At 33.0% G+C, this 17,957-nt stretch overlaps 3 protein-coding genes across 7 annotated transcripts; 1 reads left to right on the top strand and 2 right to left on the bottom strand.

Annotated features, from left to right (window-relative positions):
* Positions 1-22: 22 nt before the first annotated feature.
* On the top strand, positions 23-14,545 carry LOC136779671 (calcineurin-binding protein cabin-1-like). Its single transcript, XM_066737383.1, has 20 exons — positions 23-132; positions 255-406; positions 578-2,100; positions 2,194-2,358; positions 2,450-2,638; positions 2,715-2,858; positions 2,932-3,112; positions 3,179-3,303; positions 3,370-3,565; positions 3,642-3,795; positions 3,871-4,018; positions 4,112-4,882; positions 4,967-5,345; positions 5,451-6,335; positions 7,052-7,319; positions 7,448-7,701; positions 9,735-9,898; positions 10,059-10,332; positions 11,576-11,707; positions 12,321-14,545. Exons 2-20 carry the CDS (start codon positions 329-331, stop codon positions 13,977-13,979), a joined length of 7,689 nt encoding a protein of 2,562 aa, XP_066593480.1. The 5' UTR covers positions 23-132; positions 255-328; the 3' UTR covers positions 13,980-14,545.
* On the bottom strand, positions 7,712-10,233 carry LOC136779673 (pyrimidine-specific ribonucleoside hydrolase RihA-like). 3 transcript variants are annotated; one of them, XM_066737385.1, is made up of 6 exons: positions 10,211-10,233; positions 9,031-9,111; positions 8,737-8,944; positions 8,496-8,667; positions 8,163-8,419; positions 7,712-8,081 (listed from the first exon to the last, which is right to left on the bottom strand). In XM_066737385.1, exons 1-6 carry the CDS (start codon positions 10,216-10,218, stop codon positions 7,770-7,772), a joined length of 1,038 nt encoding a protein of 345 aa, XP_066593482.1. In that variant the 5' UTR covers positions 10,219-10,233; the 3' UTR covers positions 7,712-7,769. The 3 variants fall into 3 exon arrangements, with proteins under 3 accessions (XP_066593482.1, XP_066593485.1, XP_066593484.1); XM_066737388.1 differs by lacking the exon at positions 10,211-10,233 and adding an exon at positions 9,772-9,790; XM_066737387.1 differs by lacking the exon at positions 10,211-10,233 and adding an exon at positions 9,617-9,786.
* Positions 14,546-14,683: 138 nt separating the features above from the next.
* LOC136779674 (regucalcin-like) lies at positions 14,684-17,315 on the bottom strand. 3 transcript variants are annotated; one of them, XM_066737390.1, is made up of 7 exons: positions 17,176-17,315; positions 16,997-17,081; positions 15,915-16,099; positions 15,627-15,836; positions 15,349-15,561; positions 15,140-15,252; positions 14,684-15,057 (listed from the first exon to the last, which is right to left on the bottom strand). In XM_066737390.1, the coding sequence occupies exons 2-7, from the start codon at positions 17,038-17,040 to the stop codon at positions 14,824-14,826; spliced, it is 999 nt and encodes a 332-aa protein (XP_066593487.1). In that variant the 5' UTR covers positions 17,041-17,081; positions 17,176-17,315; the 3' UTR covers positions 14,684-14,823. The 3 variants fall into 3 exon arrangements, with proteins under 3 accessions (XP_066593487.1, XP_066593486.1, XP_066593488.1); XM_066737389.1 differs by lacking the exon at positions 17,176-17,315 and having other exon boundaries at positions 16,997-17,175; XM_066737391.1 differs by lacking the exons at positions 16,997-17,081; positions 17,176-17,315 and adding an exon at positions 16,191-16,330.
* Positions 17,316-17,957: the final 642 nt, after the last annotated feature.

Raw genomic sequence — 17,957 nt, 5'->3', positions numbered from 1 at the left:
GCATAGTATAGTGCCTGCCGCCGAACGGCATGCCACTCCGTCTGCTGTCATGGTATTCATCATAAATCATAGATAGATAGCAAGATAGCCCTTATTGAAGGAAGCATCTTAGGATTTTATACATAAATAAAGGTTTGTTCATTTTCGCTACATTGCTGCACTAATGCAATAAGTTAGAGTAAGAAAACATAATTGTGCAAGTCCAATAGTAGAGCGAAAAACAACAGACCTTATATATATATACAAAATTACAGAGAAAAACCGGTCGTTTATATGTACATGTTTTTCTTCTATTATACACATGTACTGCTAACAATATTGGAAGATAATGATTAAAATATCAGCGCTTAATGAGGAGCCAAATGAGGAAAGCGAGGACGAGGATGTACCATCGAAAGAAGTTCAAGTGAGTGTTTTGTATTTATGTAAATAAAACATAACCTAAAAGTTTCATAAATATTGTCAATGACTGATAATTTACAAAAATATACAAACTATTCCCTAATGTTTGCTAATCTTGTTTATTCTTGGTTGGAGTTTATGTAATATTTGTTAACTTCAACAAATTTTGTTACAGGAGCAAGTAGCATTAACAGCATACAATGATGCTTTAGTCTTTCTAAGGGAAGATGAACGAGAGAAAGCTTTGTTAATTTTTCAAGAACTTCTGGAAACTCAATTGCTAGATGAGGTGGTTAAGCCGGAAGTTCCAGATGCCAGAACAAGGCCGATGCTCTCATTAAAATATTCATGCTACAAAAATGTGGCTGGCATACAAGCAGATTTGGAGAATTATGAAGATGCTATTGATAATTATTTAGAGGCTGCTCATCTGGATGATTCCGATGTTATGTTATGGTATAGAATAGGAACATTGGCAGTCAAGATATCCAAATTGGAATTAGCTTGTTTAGCGTTCAAACAAGGCTTGAAATGTAATCCAAATCATTGGCCTTGCTTAGATAGTATTATAACTATTTTATACGCAGTCCCTGATTATATGAACTGTCTTTTGTATATATCTATGGCATTTGAGAGAGATCCCACTTATGTGAAGGGATTAGCTTTCAGAGAAAAGATATTCAAAGATATTCCAGGTCTTGAAGAATCTTATAAATTATATAACAATGACTGGATGTTGGACCCTCCATTGTATGCTGAGTTTGATCATATTGTGGGAGAAAAATTAATAGCAGAAGCTAAGGATATTGCAGAGAAATGGGCAGAAGTTTGCAAACCAGAATTCATTCATAAATCATTACCAGAATTGCCTTTGAATAAGCCTATAAAAGGATTAACATGGGTTGACCTTGGTGAAAGTTTGTTAGATATGCATAGGTATATCATGGAGAATAATTTAAATTTTGTAAGTCGAGTACGACTCACAGTAGAGAGAGAAGATTCGACGTTTCATGCAAAGACTGAAAATAATGTTCGAGGGAACGATATGGAAGTAGAAGAAATTATTAAGAATAAATTGGATGGAGTTTGTTCGGAATATCCCGACAATAAAGAAACTGAAAGTACGGTAAAATTGCGGATGGACGAAGCGATAAATAATTGTTATGAGATATCCAATGACTTAGATTCTGCGATGGAAGTTGAAGTAGAAGATGACAAAAAGTCTGATTCCTCTGATATACAAATAATAGAAGATGAGGATCCTTTAAAAATTTCGGATGTGGATCTTTTACGATTTGATGAACCAGATCGATTAAAATTTGCAAATCTCGAGGGGGTGGAATCGGAAGCTGAAAAAGAAGCTCGAGAGACTGATTTGCATGAAATTAATGCTCAAACTGAAAAGGGAAGCGATAGAGATAGTGATAAATCTAACGATAAAACTTATGAAAAACTGTTGGAGAAAGAGAATGAATCGAAAATAGATGAAAAATCTAATGAAAAGTCCGAAGGAAAGGATGAGGGACAAAAAGTAAAGAAACGACGTAGGAGTGCTTTATGTTTTCTCAAACAATGGGCATGGAGTGATATGAGTTATAGAAGATCCGCACGTGTTAGAAGCTCAAATCGAAGGGAAGCTGAGAGAGACGATGTACAATTGGAAGAAACGCTCAGAAGAATATTTCCCAGCAATCTTTTGTATGTATACTTTTTCTTATCTTGTAGCTTTTGAAATACATGCTGCACAAATTTTTAATAAGAAATATTTTTACATTCGTCTTTTAAATATAGACCCGATACGGTGAAGCTGACTAAAGATGATCAGATGAAAAATATGGAGGATTCTATGGATACAATGGATTTGTATGAATTATTTGCAAATCAGCAGAACAATAGCAATAATGGAGAATGCGTGAAAAGTTCTGAAAGCTCCAAGTCTCCTTCTCCTGAAATCAAGTAATTATAATAGTTTTTCCTTATTATTTATCTTAAGCATAACAGTTAAATAATATAATTTGTATTAAAAAAAAAACCTAATTTATTGCAGCCACCAACAAAAATATTTTGACACAGAATTAGAAAATGCTGATGTAGAAGTATTTGTTAATGAACATAGTAGTAAAAGTAATTTGATGATAATCATTGCAAAATTCACAGAAATTTTAAGTACAAAGTGGAACCAGAAATGGCCTAAGGAAATGGTTGCAATTTACTTACAGGCTTATCTTTTTACTAGGTGAACACATTTTCATTTTTATTTATATATAGGAAGAGTAGAAAGATACTAATAAGAGAAAATCAATTAATTTCAGAGAGCATATACCACGACCTTCGCCATTCGAAGAACATGAAGATGATCTTATCTTAAAATTAGATACTGAAATGACCTTATTATTTGGGGAATTACACACGGACCGATGGTTGGGTAATAAACCAGATGTTGTGCCAAACTCTACGTACGTAAATTAAAAGTTTTATTATTGTATGAATAAATAAATTTCAAACTTGTATCACGATCTGATTTTTTAGATTGGATAAATTCAGTACTGGGATGCCGGCCGAAGAATTGGGCCATATCATTTTTACGAGTGTCAGAAAAGATCTAACTAGCAAAGAAAATATATTTCTGTTACTAAGGGTTTTGTGGCTTAAAGCTAATCTTTTTTTATGTCAGTCGGACATTGATATAGTTATTGAAACTTTAGAACTGGTAAGCATTGGTCTTCTTTATTTATTTTTTTTTTCTAGTAGCTCCAATTATTTATTTGGTTTTTAGTTGCAATACCGTATACAAGAGCTGGAAGATCAAAACCAAAATGTATGCCTTAAATTGCCTAACTGTAAGTGCAACTCTGAAATAAGTCTGAAATTGGTTCAAAAAAAGCTTACATCTATTCAAAGGTAAATTTAATAAATCTCGTAAAGTGTAACGATTGGTTACAATTTATTTACTGGTTTGTCTTTCAGGGGACAAAAACTCGGTGAAATTCAAAGTTTTTATGAAGAGGAAAAATATAAGGAATTATCATTGATATTACAAGATACTTTCAAATTTTCAAAACAAAAGAACAAAATCGTTTCTAATACGAATGAACAGCTGGTCGATAGAGTTGAGCAATTATTTATGTTACTTGATAGCTTATGGCGATTGCAGCAGTATGAGGTAAGCCTCTTAGAGACCGTGTAAAAGTGGTTTTAATTTGGAAAAACGCATTAATTCTTTTAATATTTTTTTACAGGAGTGCTATGTTTGGGCAGAGGCTTGCCTGAACGAAGCTTGGCACAATTATTTAAATGCATCTGATGAAACTGAGCAAAAAAAGTGGACAAAATCTATTTTAACTGCTTTGGAAAAATTAGAAGCTTGTACAATTGAAGTTAGTGCCTTCGTCGGTAAGTGTAAAAATGGTAGAATAATAATTTCTTGTCACTCCTGAAAATTTTGCTAATTTAGTCATGTTTATACAGTTAAATATTTGCCAGAATCTCGGCTCTCGAGACTGGTGCAAAATTTGGTCCACTTTGTTTGTCATCAGTTAAATGTATCGGAAACTACTGTTGAAATGCCTCTAGAAACTGTTCTACCATGGATAATTTTGCATTATATTTTACAATAGTAAGTATGATTCGTTATTAATTTTATCAAAGTGTATTGTATAGTCAATTGAAAATATTGTTCGGTGGTAATGTAAATCTTTATAATATTTAGCGAGGAGGACAAGGAGAGAGCGAAGATTGAGATGTACGATAAAAATAAGTCTCAGGACTCGAATCATTCGGAGTCAGATGACGAAGATGATGGTATACCACCTTCGATAATGATTCTCTTCACGGCTCACGAATTTATCGGTAGACATTCGTGGTGTTGTTACAACGAAGCGAAACTACTTTTTTTTACAATGAAGCTGATCATCCCAAAATTAGAAACGCCTCAATATATGCCGATTAAAAATAAATTAACGAAACATCTTGAACAAATCTTTTATTGCTTATATGGCCATCCGAATAATAAAGCAAATAAAACGAAACCGAAACACTTGGAGGATCACGGCGTTCCTCAGATGGAATTATCGTGGGAAGCAGCGCAATTATTATTTGATTTTTACAAACCAAAGCTTCTACCTGAGTTTCAATCCCCACGGCAGGCATCCATAACTAGTGATAATGAAGTATTGTTCAAAAGAATAATCAAACTTGTGCCATCTGAAAGTGATCCTAGTCAAATGGCAAACGAGATGATAGCTTATATTATGGGAGAGAGAGAGAAAATGCCTGTTATCAAAAAACTGCTTCCTCAAAATATTTCTAGTATTTACTATTTGCTTGGAGATTTTTATTTTAAAAATAATAAGTGGCAATATGCCTGTCAATACTATTTACTAGATCTCTGCCTCTATCCACTTGGATTAAACTCGTGGGCTGGATTGGCAATGGCGACGGGCACAATAATAGAGAACTGGTTAAATAGCTACAAGTCCATGTAAGAATTTATCATTAAACATATATTGTTTAGAACTTTGCTAATAATAATTCTATTATTTTTTATTGTTATTATTATTTACAGAAGCGAAGACAAATTTTTGAATAAAGCGAAAATTGCACAGTCCAGTTATCAGCATGCAATTGAACTATCGCCAGGTCACGCAGTGATTTGGACAGAATATGGAAATTTTGTGTACATGGTTCATTCGTTCTGCTCGCGTACTTTAAAGCAAGAAACGGATACTCTGAGCATGGAGAGATTTGAAATTTTGGAAACGAGGAAAGAGGAGATGCTGGACATCGCCGATCACTGTTTTCAATCTGCCAATCGGATTTTCATTGCTTGTCAAGGAATCGATGATGGTATGCATGACGAGCGATGGCTATACCAATATATGCTTGGTAAAATAGCGGAAAAAAAGAACAAAGACCCTCCAATATTTTTGGATTATTACTCAAAGGTAGGTGTTGTGTTAAGTCTAATTCTTCGTTGGTCATACATGAATTAATTACGTTTTTGGAAATTCTTAATCAATCAATCAATTAATTGACGACTCTTCCTGCAGGCTAGTACATTATTGTACGAAAATGGAGCGCAATATCCGCATAGGATCAGTCATAGCTGTCCTCAAAATCTCGCGATCGAGGCTTTGGAGGTTCATTATCGCATTCATGCAAGTATCTTAAAATATTTGGAGCAACACGATGGCAAATCATTGAAAAAATCATTGGGCCAATTATTTAATTGGCATTTGAAAAATTGCTCGGAGGGACCCTTCACAAGATATCGACCTAAACTGAATACTAAGAAAAAAGAAGATGGGACTACCGATAAGAGTTTGAAAAATAAGGATACCGAGGCTGCAAATGAGTCTGATAAGAGAGCGGTGCAAATTTCCCAAAGATCGAATAGTATCGAAGAGATAGAAATTATTGATAAGAATAGCAAGGCTTTGGCCAAAGTTGACGAAAAGCTGGAAAACCGAAAGAGATTAGTAAGCGAGGATATGCAGTCGCAATCAGAGGTCAAGAGAATTAAATTTGGAAGCTGTTTCTCACATTTGCAGCTAATGCAGGACGTAGTGGCTCTAGTAGAGGATTTAATTACAAATGTCTGTGATATAGTTAATCAGAAAGAGAGGATAAACGATGACTGTATGCTGGTAGATAGCGATGAGAGCGATGAGCCGAAAATTGTCCAAAGAAAATACGATGAAGTTAGAAGTAATTATGAGAGCAAGATTCCATTAAAGGATGTTGCCAAAACTATGGTAGATCCTGAGAAAAATGAGATGGGAACGGAGAAAAACGAAAACATGCAAGACTTGATGGATGCTTTAATGAAGAAAGCTATGGAAATCAGTCAGGAGAATCAAAATTCCTTGCAAGACGACGAAGATACGAGAAAATCAGATGGAAAATGGTTGCAAAAAGAAGATCTTCCAAACTCTGTAAGTTTGTTGTTTTACACATGTATACGTATTATATAGTATGATGAGCGCGGGTTGCCCCAAATAATGGTGGAAACAATGTCTAAATATCATAAAAATGGTAAGATTAAAAAACAGACAAACAATACAGAATAAAAAGAACGAACGAGATACTTTCTCGGTTACTTTAAAAGAGAATAGATAGTATCTTCTGATTATCTTTTCATGGGCCTTAAAAGTACTGTAAAGCTCATAAGAGAGTCGTATCAAAGGTTTTTTCTAGTTGAAATTATAAGTAGATACAGTGCATGTGTATATGCAATGGTTACACACACTGTTTCAGCCAAACAAGCTAATGCCTGTCAGCAATTTAAAACCGCAATATATCTAGCGAACGACCGAATAAAATGATAAAATCATAAAGTTTCCTCGAAAATTCTTAAAGGAAGAAGCTAGAAGGATATACATTAAAGGGTAGTGTTCTCCATTTAAATCCATTGCTACGACCTTCTTATGATCTTCGGATTACTTTTCAAGGTCATATAAGTATAATAAAATGAGATCACTTTTTCAAGACACACGAGAAAATCTCTCTTAATAATTTTTAATGATATCTTATCACCATTTTCATTGATATTCATGTGTGTCCCCGTTGTTATACTTTTAAGACAACCTGTATTATGTTATACTTTAGTTATCAAAATAATTTAATGATTGAATTTGACGAAACAATGCAGGAAAAGGAAATGAAGGAAAGGGTGATGGATAAGAAGAAAGTACACTTAAATAAGGACGAAGTAATTTACAGTAGACGTGGGTCACAAGAAAGCACAACGACCACACAGACTACTACAACGACGGAAACTAATAATTCCAGCACCAGCAGCAGTGATGAAACGAGCAGTAGTACTGATAGCTCTGATAGTGATACCTCGAGCGATACCGATAGTGAATCGGCTGAGAGTGATAACGAAAAGAAGAAGAAAGAAGCTGAGATTACTAAAGGTAAATAATCATTGTGCTTCTTCGTATAATATTGTCCTATTGATTATTGCCATATATTATTTGCAAAAATATACTCATTGCGAATATTGGTATTAGGAGATTAACAAATAAATTATTATTCTTCTCAGAGGATTTTATGACTGACGAAGAAGTAACAGCTTTAACTTCGTATTGTCTTGCTGGCTTGGAACAATGCATTCTTCGATTTTCCGAGCATTACAAGTCTTTCTATCGGTTGTCACACTTCTACTTTAATAAGAAGAATCCCAAGAATATGGCCAGATGCAAGGAACTATTGCTAGAGACCTACAATTGTATGTTTTATCCTGAGCACAAATTTCAAGGACTCTACGCGGATAGGAGGAAAAACAATTTTTTCAATGTAAGTTATCATTAGTTTATTATTATAAGTAAGCTTTAGTAGTGCCTTGTTAAAAAGGACAAAATGTTTTATTTAAAATAGTACAATAACTTGTTTTGAAAAGCATGTCTGTCAAAGCTTTCTCCAATTATAGCGTTTCTCTTGTAATCAGTTATATTTGCATAATCCACCAGTACGGATCCTCTACCCTGTCCAAAGGCTACAGCTTCCACATGAGTGAGAATGCTCTTTAGTATGAGCTCCGGCCAAATTACAGCTGCAACAGTAAAAGCATCTGCCGGCGTCCAAGCGCTAATTTTCGATAATTCAGCACTTTCAACTTTATTTATAAAGCGCACCAACTCCGAGTCTTCCTGTCCAAATACTTTGTTGCGCCAGTCCTATTACAAGAGAACACCGTTTCATCGAGGGAGCAAGCCTACACAATCTATTTTTTTAATCTTCATAATAATTGCTCTTACCAATGTAATGGCACTGTCCCTGGTAGTTTCCCAAGGGAAGAGAAATACTGGGTTCTTCATTGTCGAATTGAGAACCATATAATTAGCAGGCGGATCTTTTGAAAAGTTAAATTCAACATTTGGTGATTGGTTTCCATCTCCTTTCACGCTGGATCCCATAATATAGACCCTTTTAAAATAGCTCAAGAAATCAGGATCAAGTGCAATTGCTGTGGCAATATTGGTCAATGGGCCAAGACAGATTAATGTGATTTGATCTGAAATCAATAATTATTTTCTCATATCATTCAATCGTTTAACATTTATAATGTTAAACTGTTTATGGATATGTACTTGGATTGTGCTTTGCCCAATCTAACAATGCAACAGCGGCATGACTTGACGTGTTCACCTTTGCAATAATTTTTCTGTCAAATGTAAAATCTCCAAATCCGTCCTTGCCAAAAAAGTCGCCAGGATCATCTGTTCTTAATAATGGCTTTTGAGCTCCGGAATAAACAGGAATCTAGAAAATATGACGTTTCAACCAATTCTCTCACAATCAATGCAAGTATTATCAAGATGAACTACTTACGTCAGATCTATTGGCCATTGTCAGTGTCTTCAATACATTTTGTTCAACATTGTGTTCATAAGTATTGCCATATGTGCAGGTAATGGCAACTACTTTGAAACCATTTTGCAAACGAGCTTCGTACTGGAGCGCCAATAATATTGCTATTGCATCATCTCCTCCAGCGTCCACGTCTATTATAACTTTATCTAGCCTTTGTGCTACGATTCTGTGTGAATGTTTAAATTTCTTCATATTGGTATTAGGCAGAGAGAAAGAGAGAAAACAACAAATAATATATAAGTATATAATTACCCTGAGCTGTACATATATAAGCAGAAAATGACACTCAGTATAGAAAACACAGACATGTTGCCCATCGTTAAAGTAGCTTTGCTATGTTAAAGAAATTTTAAATAATTGTAGAAAACGAGGTAAAGCTACAAAGAGCTGATTAGCAACAGTTAATATAGCATTGACGAATGCGCAATCGGTGATTAAAACAGTTCCTGATTAGATCAACGTACGCATTGTCATATCAGATATCCAATATAAACGACAATTGAGCAGTTTTCGAGCAAATGCAAATAAATTTATTTTTACGAAAACGTGAAACAAGTGGTGTCTGTCGGTTAATTAGTTAAAATACATCATATAAGCAATGTAGTTTTTAACAACATAGAATTAAGCAAATTTCATTATTTCATTCTCTTCAGAAGCTCTCGGTTTATAATTATGTATTTTAACAAATTAAACAATAACCATTGTTGAGATGCACGTTTTTATCAAAATGGATGCATTCGATTTTTCTCCAAAGCAACTCAATTATGCTATTAGCATTTATCAGATAATTTAATGATTCATAAATTTAAAACTTTAACATAAGACATTAGCCTAATACCTAGAAGTCTAAATGTGTTTGACTTTGGAGTATTCAATTCAATAAACGAATAGAGTTGTTTTACTTCTTTCAATAAATATCAATCATACACAATTAAAAGAATCTTAAATTTTTTCAGGGTATTTGGCACATTCCTAATAGAGAAATCGATAGACCTGGCAGTTTTGCTTCACACATGTCAAGATGCGTCACTTTGTTAATGCAAGTTTTGAAAGAGACTAACGACAGTCGAATGCTAATGCAGTTGTGTAATCATCTTCAAAAGACACCAGATCCAGATAAGTAAGATAACGATTTTAATATATTGTAATTTTATGATTATATCATTATTTTAAATTTACCTTGTTTTAATAACAAGGAAATTGTGATTTAATTTATTGTTTGAGATACCGTTTCAAGTGTAACCATTAATATCAATTATTTTATTCTTTTTTTTTAACAGGAAATATTTACGTGATTCGGAAAGGGAGCAGTTAGCTTGCCAAGCGTTAACACTCTGCCAGCAATCACTAAGAAACAGGGTGCAAGCAATGGAGCCGCCGAATCTCCTTTCGGAAAGCGTCAACTTAATAAAATTCGATTCTAGAACTCAACTGCTGCATGATGTTTGCAAGATATATCAGCAAGTGCAGAAAGCTTTTCAGGGAAAGGAGCCAACTATACAACTATTCGCTACTTTATTGTGCGATACGTATAAAAGCTATACGGGGCATAAGGTGAGCCGAGGAGCTATTAATTCCAGATTCATGACGAAACGTTCATTTAAACGACAAGTCTACCAAATGTTCTTTTATACGTTATATCGGCCGTTTTCCAATTAGCTTGAAAACTGATACAATGAGACATAAATGATATATTACATGTCACGCAAACTATATATTTGTGTCCGGTTGTGCCGATTTTTAGGATAATTGGAAAACAACCATTATAAAGCTGTTTTCTATCTCTCTAGACATACTTAGGTGTGTATATATATTCCTATTGACACTAAGATAAGATTACTTTTTACGATCCATAATGTGACATTTATATTGATTACATTATCATAATAGTAAGTCATGTGACAAGATAAACTTCTCAACTCTTGACAATGGACTGCCAAATTCAAATTGTGCATTTTATCCTTGACAAAGCAGATGGACACATCATTAGTTCCCATATTTAAATGTTATTTTTAGACCTCTTATAATTATACATATACAGGATTATCAGAGAGTCTTCGAATGATAAAATATTTCAAAAATGATAAATTCTTGAAGAAATTTTTCATACAAAAGTTGTGAGACTTATCTTAATCCATCTTCCATCCTCTTAAATTTGACCACTTGTGTCCTTATGAAAGATATGTGAAGATCACTTTGAGTTTTTTAAAAGAAATTATATATCTTTTGCTGGATGTTATTTTGTAATTGATCTAGGGACCTTTCTATAATAGTGTGTAAATGTACTTTTATTCCATTCAAATCAATTCTAGATATTTGGACTTGAAATTAGAGTTAACGGTAGACGTTGCGCAAACCGCTTTGGTCCAATGCTCATCTTTTAAAACTTATAATAAAAATATTTTGTATACGCGCCTAATCCAAATGATACATTTACATGATGTTTTAGAAAGCTTTTGAATTAAGCTGCTAGATTAATACGCATTAAAAATTATAGGTTTCTATTTAAGACATTAAAGATGACTGCCTACGCATATTCTTCGAAAGGACGTACAAGATCAAACTTATAAAATTAGTAGTTGAATTAATTTAAGCCATACAACTTTTGTATAGCAAATTTTTCCAAAAACTTATCGTTTTCCACCTCCACGTGTCTTATTATCAAAAGAACTTTTGAGAACCTTATAGTAACTAATTAAATAAATAAATTTATTAATGAACTAGATAATTACAATGAAGAAATTCAAAAGGAAAGATTTTTCTGATCATTAAAAGAGATTAATTATTTATTTTACAGAACATGGAAGGAAATATTTTGGAAATAGCCATTAAATATTGTCAACGACAAAAAGCAGCAAGTAAAATTGCTGCAACTAGCGGCATTGGAACCTCCAATGCTATACCGAACCTAGTAGTAACCACGAGTCAAGTTAGTATTTTTAACTTCATTATTTTTTAAGGAGTGTTCGGCATTTGGTGCCGTGTCAAGTGAAGGCTCTATAAACGAGTCAATTACAATTTATTATGATAAATTTATTATTATGTATCTAAATGCATCGAAGACTACTCTTTCTTAAATGAAGAAAAAATTGTTGGTCATTATTAAATGATAAACAAGCTTGCGTACCTATGCACGAGTAACTAGCAAGGACACTGAATCACGTTTTTCGATATCTTTCTCAATTGTTCGATAACTTGTTTTAATTTTTATATTAGCTTTACTTGTGTAAAAGAAGTGAAAAACAAACAAATATCTTTTTTGTAACAACCCATGTTTTTATATATGAATACGATGTAATTTTGTGATCATTCCCATAAGACTACATATTAAAAATAATTTGTTTGGAGCTTTCTTTTCTGAATAATTTTGTCGATGATCTTAGATTTTTTACACATATCAAAAACTTTAAGTTCAGTGAATACATTTGCAACATTTAAACAGGATTAAGGAATTAGTAAAAAAATGCCGAATAACCCTTAAACGCATGAGAGAATTACCATAAAATTACCTTTCTTCGTAATAACAAAAAATGTATTTTTAGGTGACGATGCCACAACAAGCTGCACCAACGTCTAGTGCAGTCATGCAAAACCGAAAAGTACATCAAAAGACGACACCGTCAACCGGAAGACCCAGAGGCAGGCCACCTAATGTAAATAAGTATCTTCACGCTATGCAACAAAGTGGTAGTAGCATGTTGAATCAGCTCGGGAAGCCTAACATGCCAAGTATGTTTGGGATGTCTGCCAATAGAAACCTGATAAATCCCTATTTACCAAATCCTTTGGTTGACCCGGCCATGGTATCAGCCTTATTGGCTTCAGGTTTTGGAGGAGGCATTCTTGGATCATTGAGTGCTATGGGTTATTTGAGTCAAATGGGCCAATATCAGGATATTTACAGGCAGTACCAAAATAATTTCACTCCGCTATCTAGTCTTGCCACTGGTATGAATACTGGTGCAGCTAGTGTATCCAATATCACTAATGCACCTACAATTAGCACATCGGCACCTGCTATCGGCACGTCCAGTAATACAAGCAATCTTGGAAATATGTCTAACTTTAACAATTTAACCGTACAACAGCTGCTGAATATAAGCAAAGCGAATCAAGCCTCGACTTCGAGAGCCTCAGCTAGCTCCGTGCCTGTCACAAATACTTCGATCACCAAAGATAGGCCTAACATATCTATAACTCCTGTTGGCACAACTGGGCCTTGCAAAATTAAATCTACCAAGCCCGTTTCTCAGGTGGAATCATTACCGATGCACATTCCAAAATCGCTTCAAATCTCTCAAAGTCCCCCAAAATCAGTTTTGTCTGTGCCCCCCTCACAAGTATCTGTTTTGAAGTCTTCTATTGTTCAACAATCTGGTGCAAAACAACCTTCGTCCAAATCACATGGAATGCCACAGATCAGAGTAGCCAAATCTTTGATTGAGCCTCAGCCAGCTCACAATCCTTCAATGTCGCATTCTCCACTGAAAAATACTGTACAATCGCCAGTGAACGTTCCGCAAGCAGCGCATAACATAAATCCAGCCTTGACAATTAAACCAACAATGCCAATAAACATACCACCTACCAGAAGTGGTACTTCCTTGCAACATAAACTGCTATCAAAGAAAAATTTGCAAAGACCTTACCAGACGCAAAACATTCAACGACCTGTAAAGAAGCCATCCAAATCAATTACACCACTGCCACAGAGTAATCAGAATTTAATGGGTTTACCCTACTCTACTTTGGCTACGTCAAATTTGCCAACCTCCAGTTTGCAACCGTCGTACATGCCTCCTGATTTAAGCGGTAGATCGGTTAGCTCCATTTCTCAATCTGACACGAAAGGATGCAGCGTGAAGCATCCCACTTATAAAAAGTCTACTAAAGCTAAGCCTGTCGAGGCCCCTTTGCAAAGCACTTATCCACAAAACAATTCTGCGGAAGCTCTCTCAATGCTTACACAGCTACAGCAGCATTCTCATTTAGAAATTATTCCGCAGCAAAAAGCGATAAAACAAAATGAATTTGGCAAGAATTTCAATGCAATGACTATAGTACCTCAAAAAATGTCTGATAGCGTGAGGCCATCCACTTCTGAATCTATACCTATTAGCAACTTGTCAAGAAATAAACCCAATACAAATACGCCGAAATTTGGAAATGACAGCGTGGAAATTATTACCCTGGATGATTAGAGAAAGGAAGTAATTTTCTTTATAAAATAGAACATGTAAGAAGATGAAAATATATCATAAATTTTGTATCATAAAGATTATTTGGTGCTTTAAGATTTAAGATAGACTTTAACCTCAGTGGCTGTAAATTTAATTTCATTGATTAAAATCGTGTGTTAAGTACGTATTTATAAGATTTAATGTATCTGATTCTGATTGTGTAACATCAGCGTATTTACATTAAATTCTCACATCAGCTAATAAATATTTAAAGGTTTATAATATAGTATATATGTATAAATGTAACAGTTAACTATGCAAATAGTATTTAAAGATAATAGAAGTTTTCTAAATAAAGTATGTTTATGACGCTTTCTTTGTAAAATAAATTTGTATGCTTTTGAAACTTTGAGCTTTGTGATTGATATATAAATTACTAATTATCTGAGCTTATTGATAGGTTTTTAAAGAAGTATTAGTGTTCCTTTGTCGTGCCTTTGAAAAACTTTATTAAATATAAAATTGTAAATATTCTCCTATCCCTAGTTTAAAGTTTCACATAAAAAATTGTATACCTTAATCTTCTTTAATGGAATCTTCCAAACAATAATATTGATGTACTGAAAATAGTGTTGATATAATAATAATATTAGTGATTAGTATACCTTCATATATTTTACAAACAACTTGGTAATAATTGGAATTTGAAAAAAATAAATATAAAGTAATAATTAACATTATGTTTTATTTTTCAATTGCACTTCCGGTTGTTTGTATAATTTTATGTTAGATTTTTTCCTTAAAGAGTAATTCTGCAAGAAGCATTATACAAATTTATATAGCTCAAATACTTTGCATTAGGCACTCATACATTTGTTCTGAATAAGTTAGGTAGAAGGCCATGAACACCTAAGTTTTTAATAGCAAAGATACCACCAGCATACATTGCTTCATTTTTCATTTCAATTGGACCCAAGCCTGAAGTAGTAACATATAAAGTATCCAATAGTGGACCACCAAATGTCACACTTGTCACTTTTGAGGTAGGAAGGTGAACTGTACGTATGAGCTCTTTTGTAACTGGATTTATTTGGATAACCTGAAAAACATTCCACTGTTACATCTATTTTCAAACATAAATTAATTAAAATTTTTCTTCAATAGTTTAAGGATGTATTTACCCGAGCACCATTATACACTGCTACCCACAAATTACCATCTGAATCAATTGTCATGCCATCAGGGAGTCCAGGAATATTATTTTTTTGTAGATCAAAAATAATTCTTTTATTTGCTGAAACGTTTTTCAATATAAACTAATGAAATTTAAAATACATAAAATTGTTAATAATATTTTCCAGTTATTTTTGTGTGTGTATGAATTACTTACAGATACCTCCGGAATGAGGATCATAATCATATGCAGCAATTTGGTATGTAGGAGAATCAATGTAATAAAGAGTATCATCTAGTAGACTCCAGGTTAAGCCATTGCTAATCGAAACTGGAGAAATTTGTACCTTTGGTATAAAATCACTGTCTATGCTATAAAATGTTCCTTGATTAGGAGTTACAACTGAATTGATTTCAGGTCCCATTGTGCCTAATACAAAATATTAATAATCATTAATGTTTTATTGTTTTGAAAGAAAAAATGAAAATGCTTACCTCCCCAGAATCTTCCAGAAGAATCTACTTTTCCATCATTCCATCTTGTATTAGTTTTACCTTTGTCAACAGTTGCTTTTACTTCGACAGTAGCACTTGTATTGTCCTCATTGCTGTTCCAGTTAACCAAAGCAAAATCTGTACCAGTACCTACTATGAAGGTATTTAACTCGTTGTACACAGGAATTGCAACTCCAACAGGTCCATTTGCTATTTGTTATATAAATATTATTTGATGAGATATACAAGCAAGTTGTCAATTTAAACAATATATATGTTTGTATATACCAATATAAACTGATCTGGTAGTACCAGTTGCAGGATCAAAACTGAATATTTTCTGATTAAAAATGTCAACGAAGAATAATTTTTGAGACTGATGGTCCCAGTGAGGACCTTCATTCAAGCCACTATTCTGAATTATTTTTGTTACTGTTATGTCCTCCTTTTCATTCTTACACGCCGAGGACGCCCTAAAAAACAAAACATTGATACATAAAGAATTATTTGTTCTATTACTTACTTGATAATGCATGTCAATAAAAAATGAAAATAAAAGTTTACATTTTGAAGTTCAATTGGTGAAATAGAAGATTTAAATTTAAGCACACAACTATTAAAACTATTGCAATATTCACGTGTGTATGTACTAAATGGGTCTAGTACATATACGTAATTGTAGTAAAAAGCAGGCAGAAACGTTGTGAAAGCGTTCGTAATTGTTAAATGATGATGATAATACGTACTACATATATATGTGATATATCTCGATAAAATAATATCAAAATGACATAAGGTTATCAATAATAACAAATAAACCTCGAGAATAAAAATGATTATTATATAAACTGAAACTTTCTTACTTTAAGCAATATACTCAAGGAATTTTTGCTTAATTAACACATCATAATTTCGGTTAACCGCGCGGAAAAAGGTACATATATAAAGATAAAAATCTAAAATAATATATCTAACAAGATAATTATAAATTATAATATTTTTCGATTCGCAAAAATTAAGTTGCGTTCATCTGCCACGATAACTGATATACAAAATATTGATAATTATATCAAGCGTGATTATAAAATCAGTTAGATATAAATTAAGCGGTAGGGCGTAACCAAAACAATCATTTTTATTATTATTAAATAAAATTCACGAAGCATCAGTAGACGATATACAAAAACATTAAGCCATGCATTTATATACGATAATAGAATCTATACGAATTTATTGTGACGTATTTGAAGACTATAATATTTACCAATATGCATACTGGTTCATATTTTTAATTTAAAATCCCGTATCGCGCCCCTATTATATAATTCGAAATAACTGATAAATAATTCATTGTCTTCTGAAAATCTTACCTTAATATTAGACACAGATATAACCAATAACTAATGGAATTCATATTTAAAATTGTAATAATAGTTGAAAACCCGTGAATACTTTCTAAGAGAAAAATTATTAGTTAGCCGCAACACTGCGTGGTCCGTCACCACTACTGTGGTGGATATATTTATTATACTTTTTTTTGTCTGGTTACCTCGGCTTTATATTTATATCTGGAAACAGGTAAAAACAAAACGATTGATCGATTCTCGACTTCGTCGTCACGTTCCACCTTTATTACCGAATTGTCCTTTCTCTTTTATTTTATCTTTAGTTTAGGCCAGGGGACGAAACAAAAGATTTCCACGAGACTAGCTATAGATTGTATAACATGTTTAACTTTTATAACAATTTGTAACAACTGAGATAACAATAATTTTACCTTTATATGTATATACAATATAACAGAAACATATATTAAATACTTAAAAAAGTCGGATAATTCCGGTATTTGCGAAACTTTATTCAAATAAGTAAGTTTCTTTTGTTATCTATTCACGCCTATCTATAGCCTTCATTTGTCATTTAATAATATTCTTGGTAAATCCTGAGTTCGCATTAACAATTAAACAAAATATATATTTTTGTTGAACAGCTGCAAGTAAATTTTTATTGTTTCTAAAATCATTTTTTCATAAGAGTTTTTTGTCATTGGTTTATCATAAATTGGGCTGTGAAGATCATATGATGAATGTGCAATCCAAGAATATCTCACTCACATCTCGATGTTCTAAATGACTTTCTCAAAACCTTTGCTAAAGTCAATTTAATTAGTTCACTCAAGATCAATAATATGAGAACATAATTAAAAAAAAATGCTCTTTAAAATTGTTACAAATTTTAACATTAAAGGATAAAATTTAGTTTTTTTGTATAATTATGCTTCGTTTGTCTGATCACAATATGTATTTTTCTTTATCTTTTTGGATTCTACTT

The sequence above is a fragment of the Prorops nasuta genome, unplaced genomic scaffold, assembly GCF_024137725.1.
Source record: "Prorops nasuta isolate Cenicafe-Biocafe unplaced genomic scaffold, Cenicafe_Pnas_1.2 PNAS00017, whole genome shotgun sequence".
In the NCBI taxonomy this organism is placed as follows: domain Eukaryota; kingdom Metazoa; phylum Arthropoda; class Insecta; order Hymenoptera; family Bethylidae; genus Prorops; species Prorops nasuta.
The sequence above is the reverse complement of the archived record's forward strand: the minus strand, read 5'-3'. Positions and strand labels throughout refer to the sequence as shown.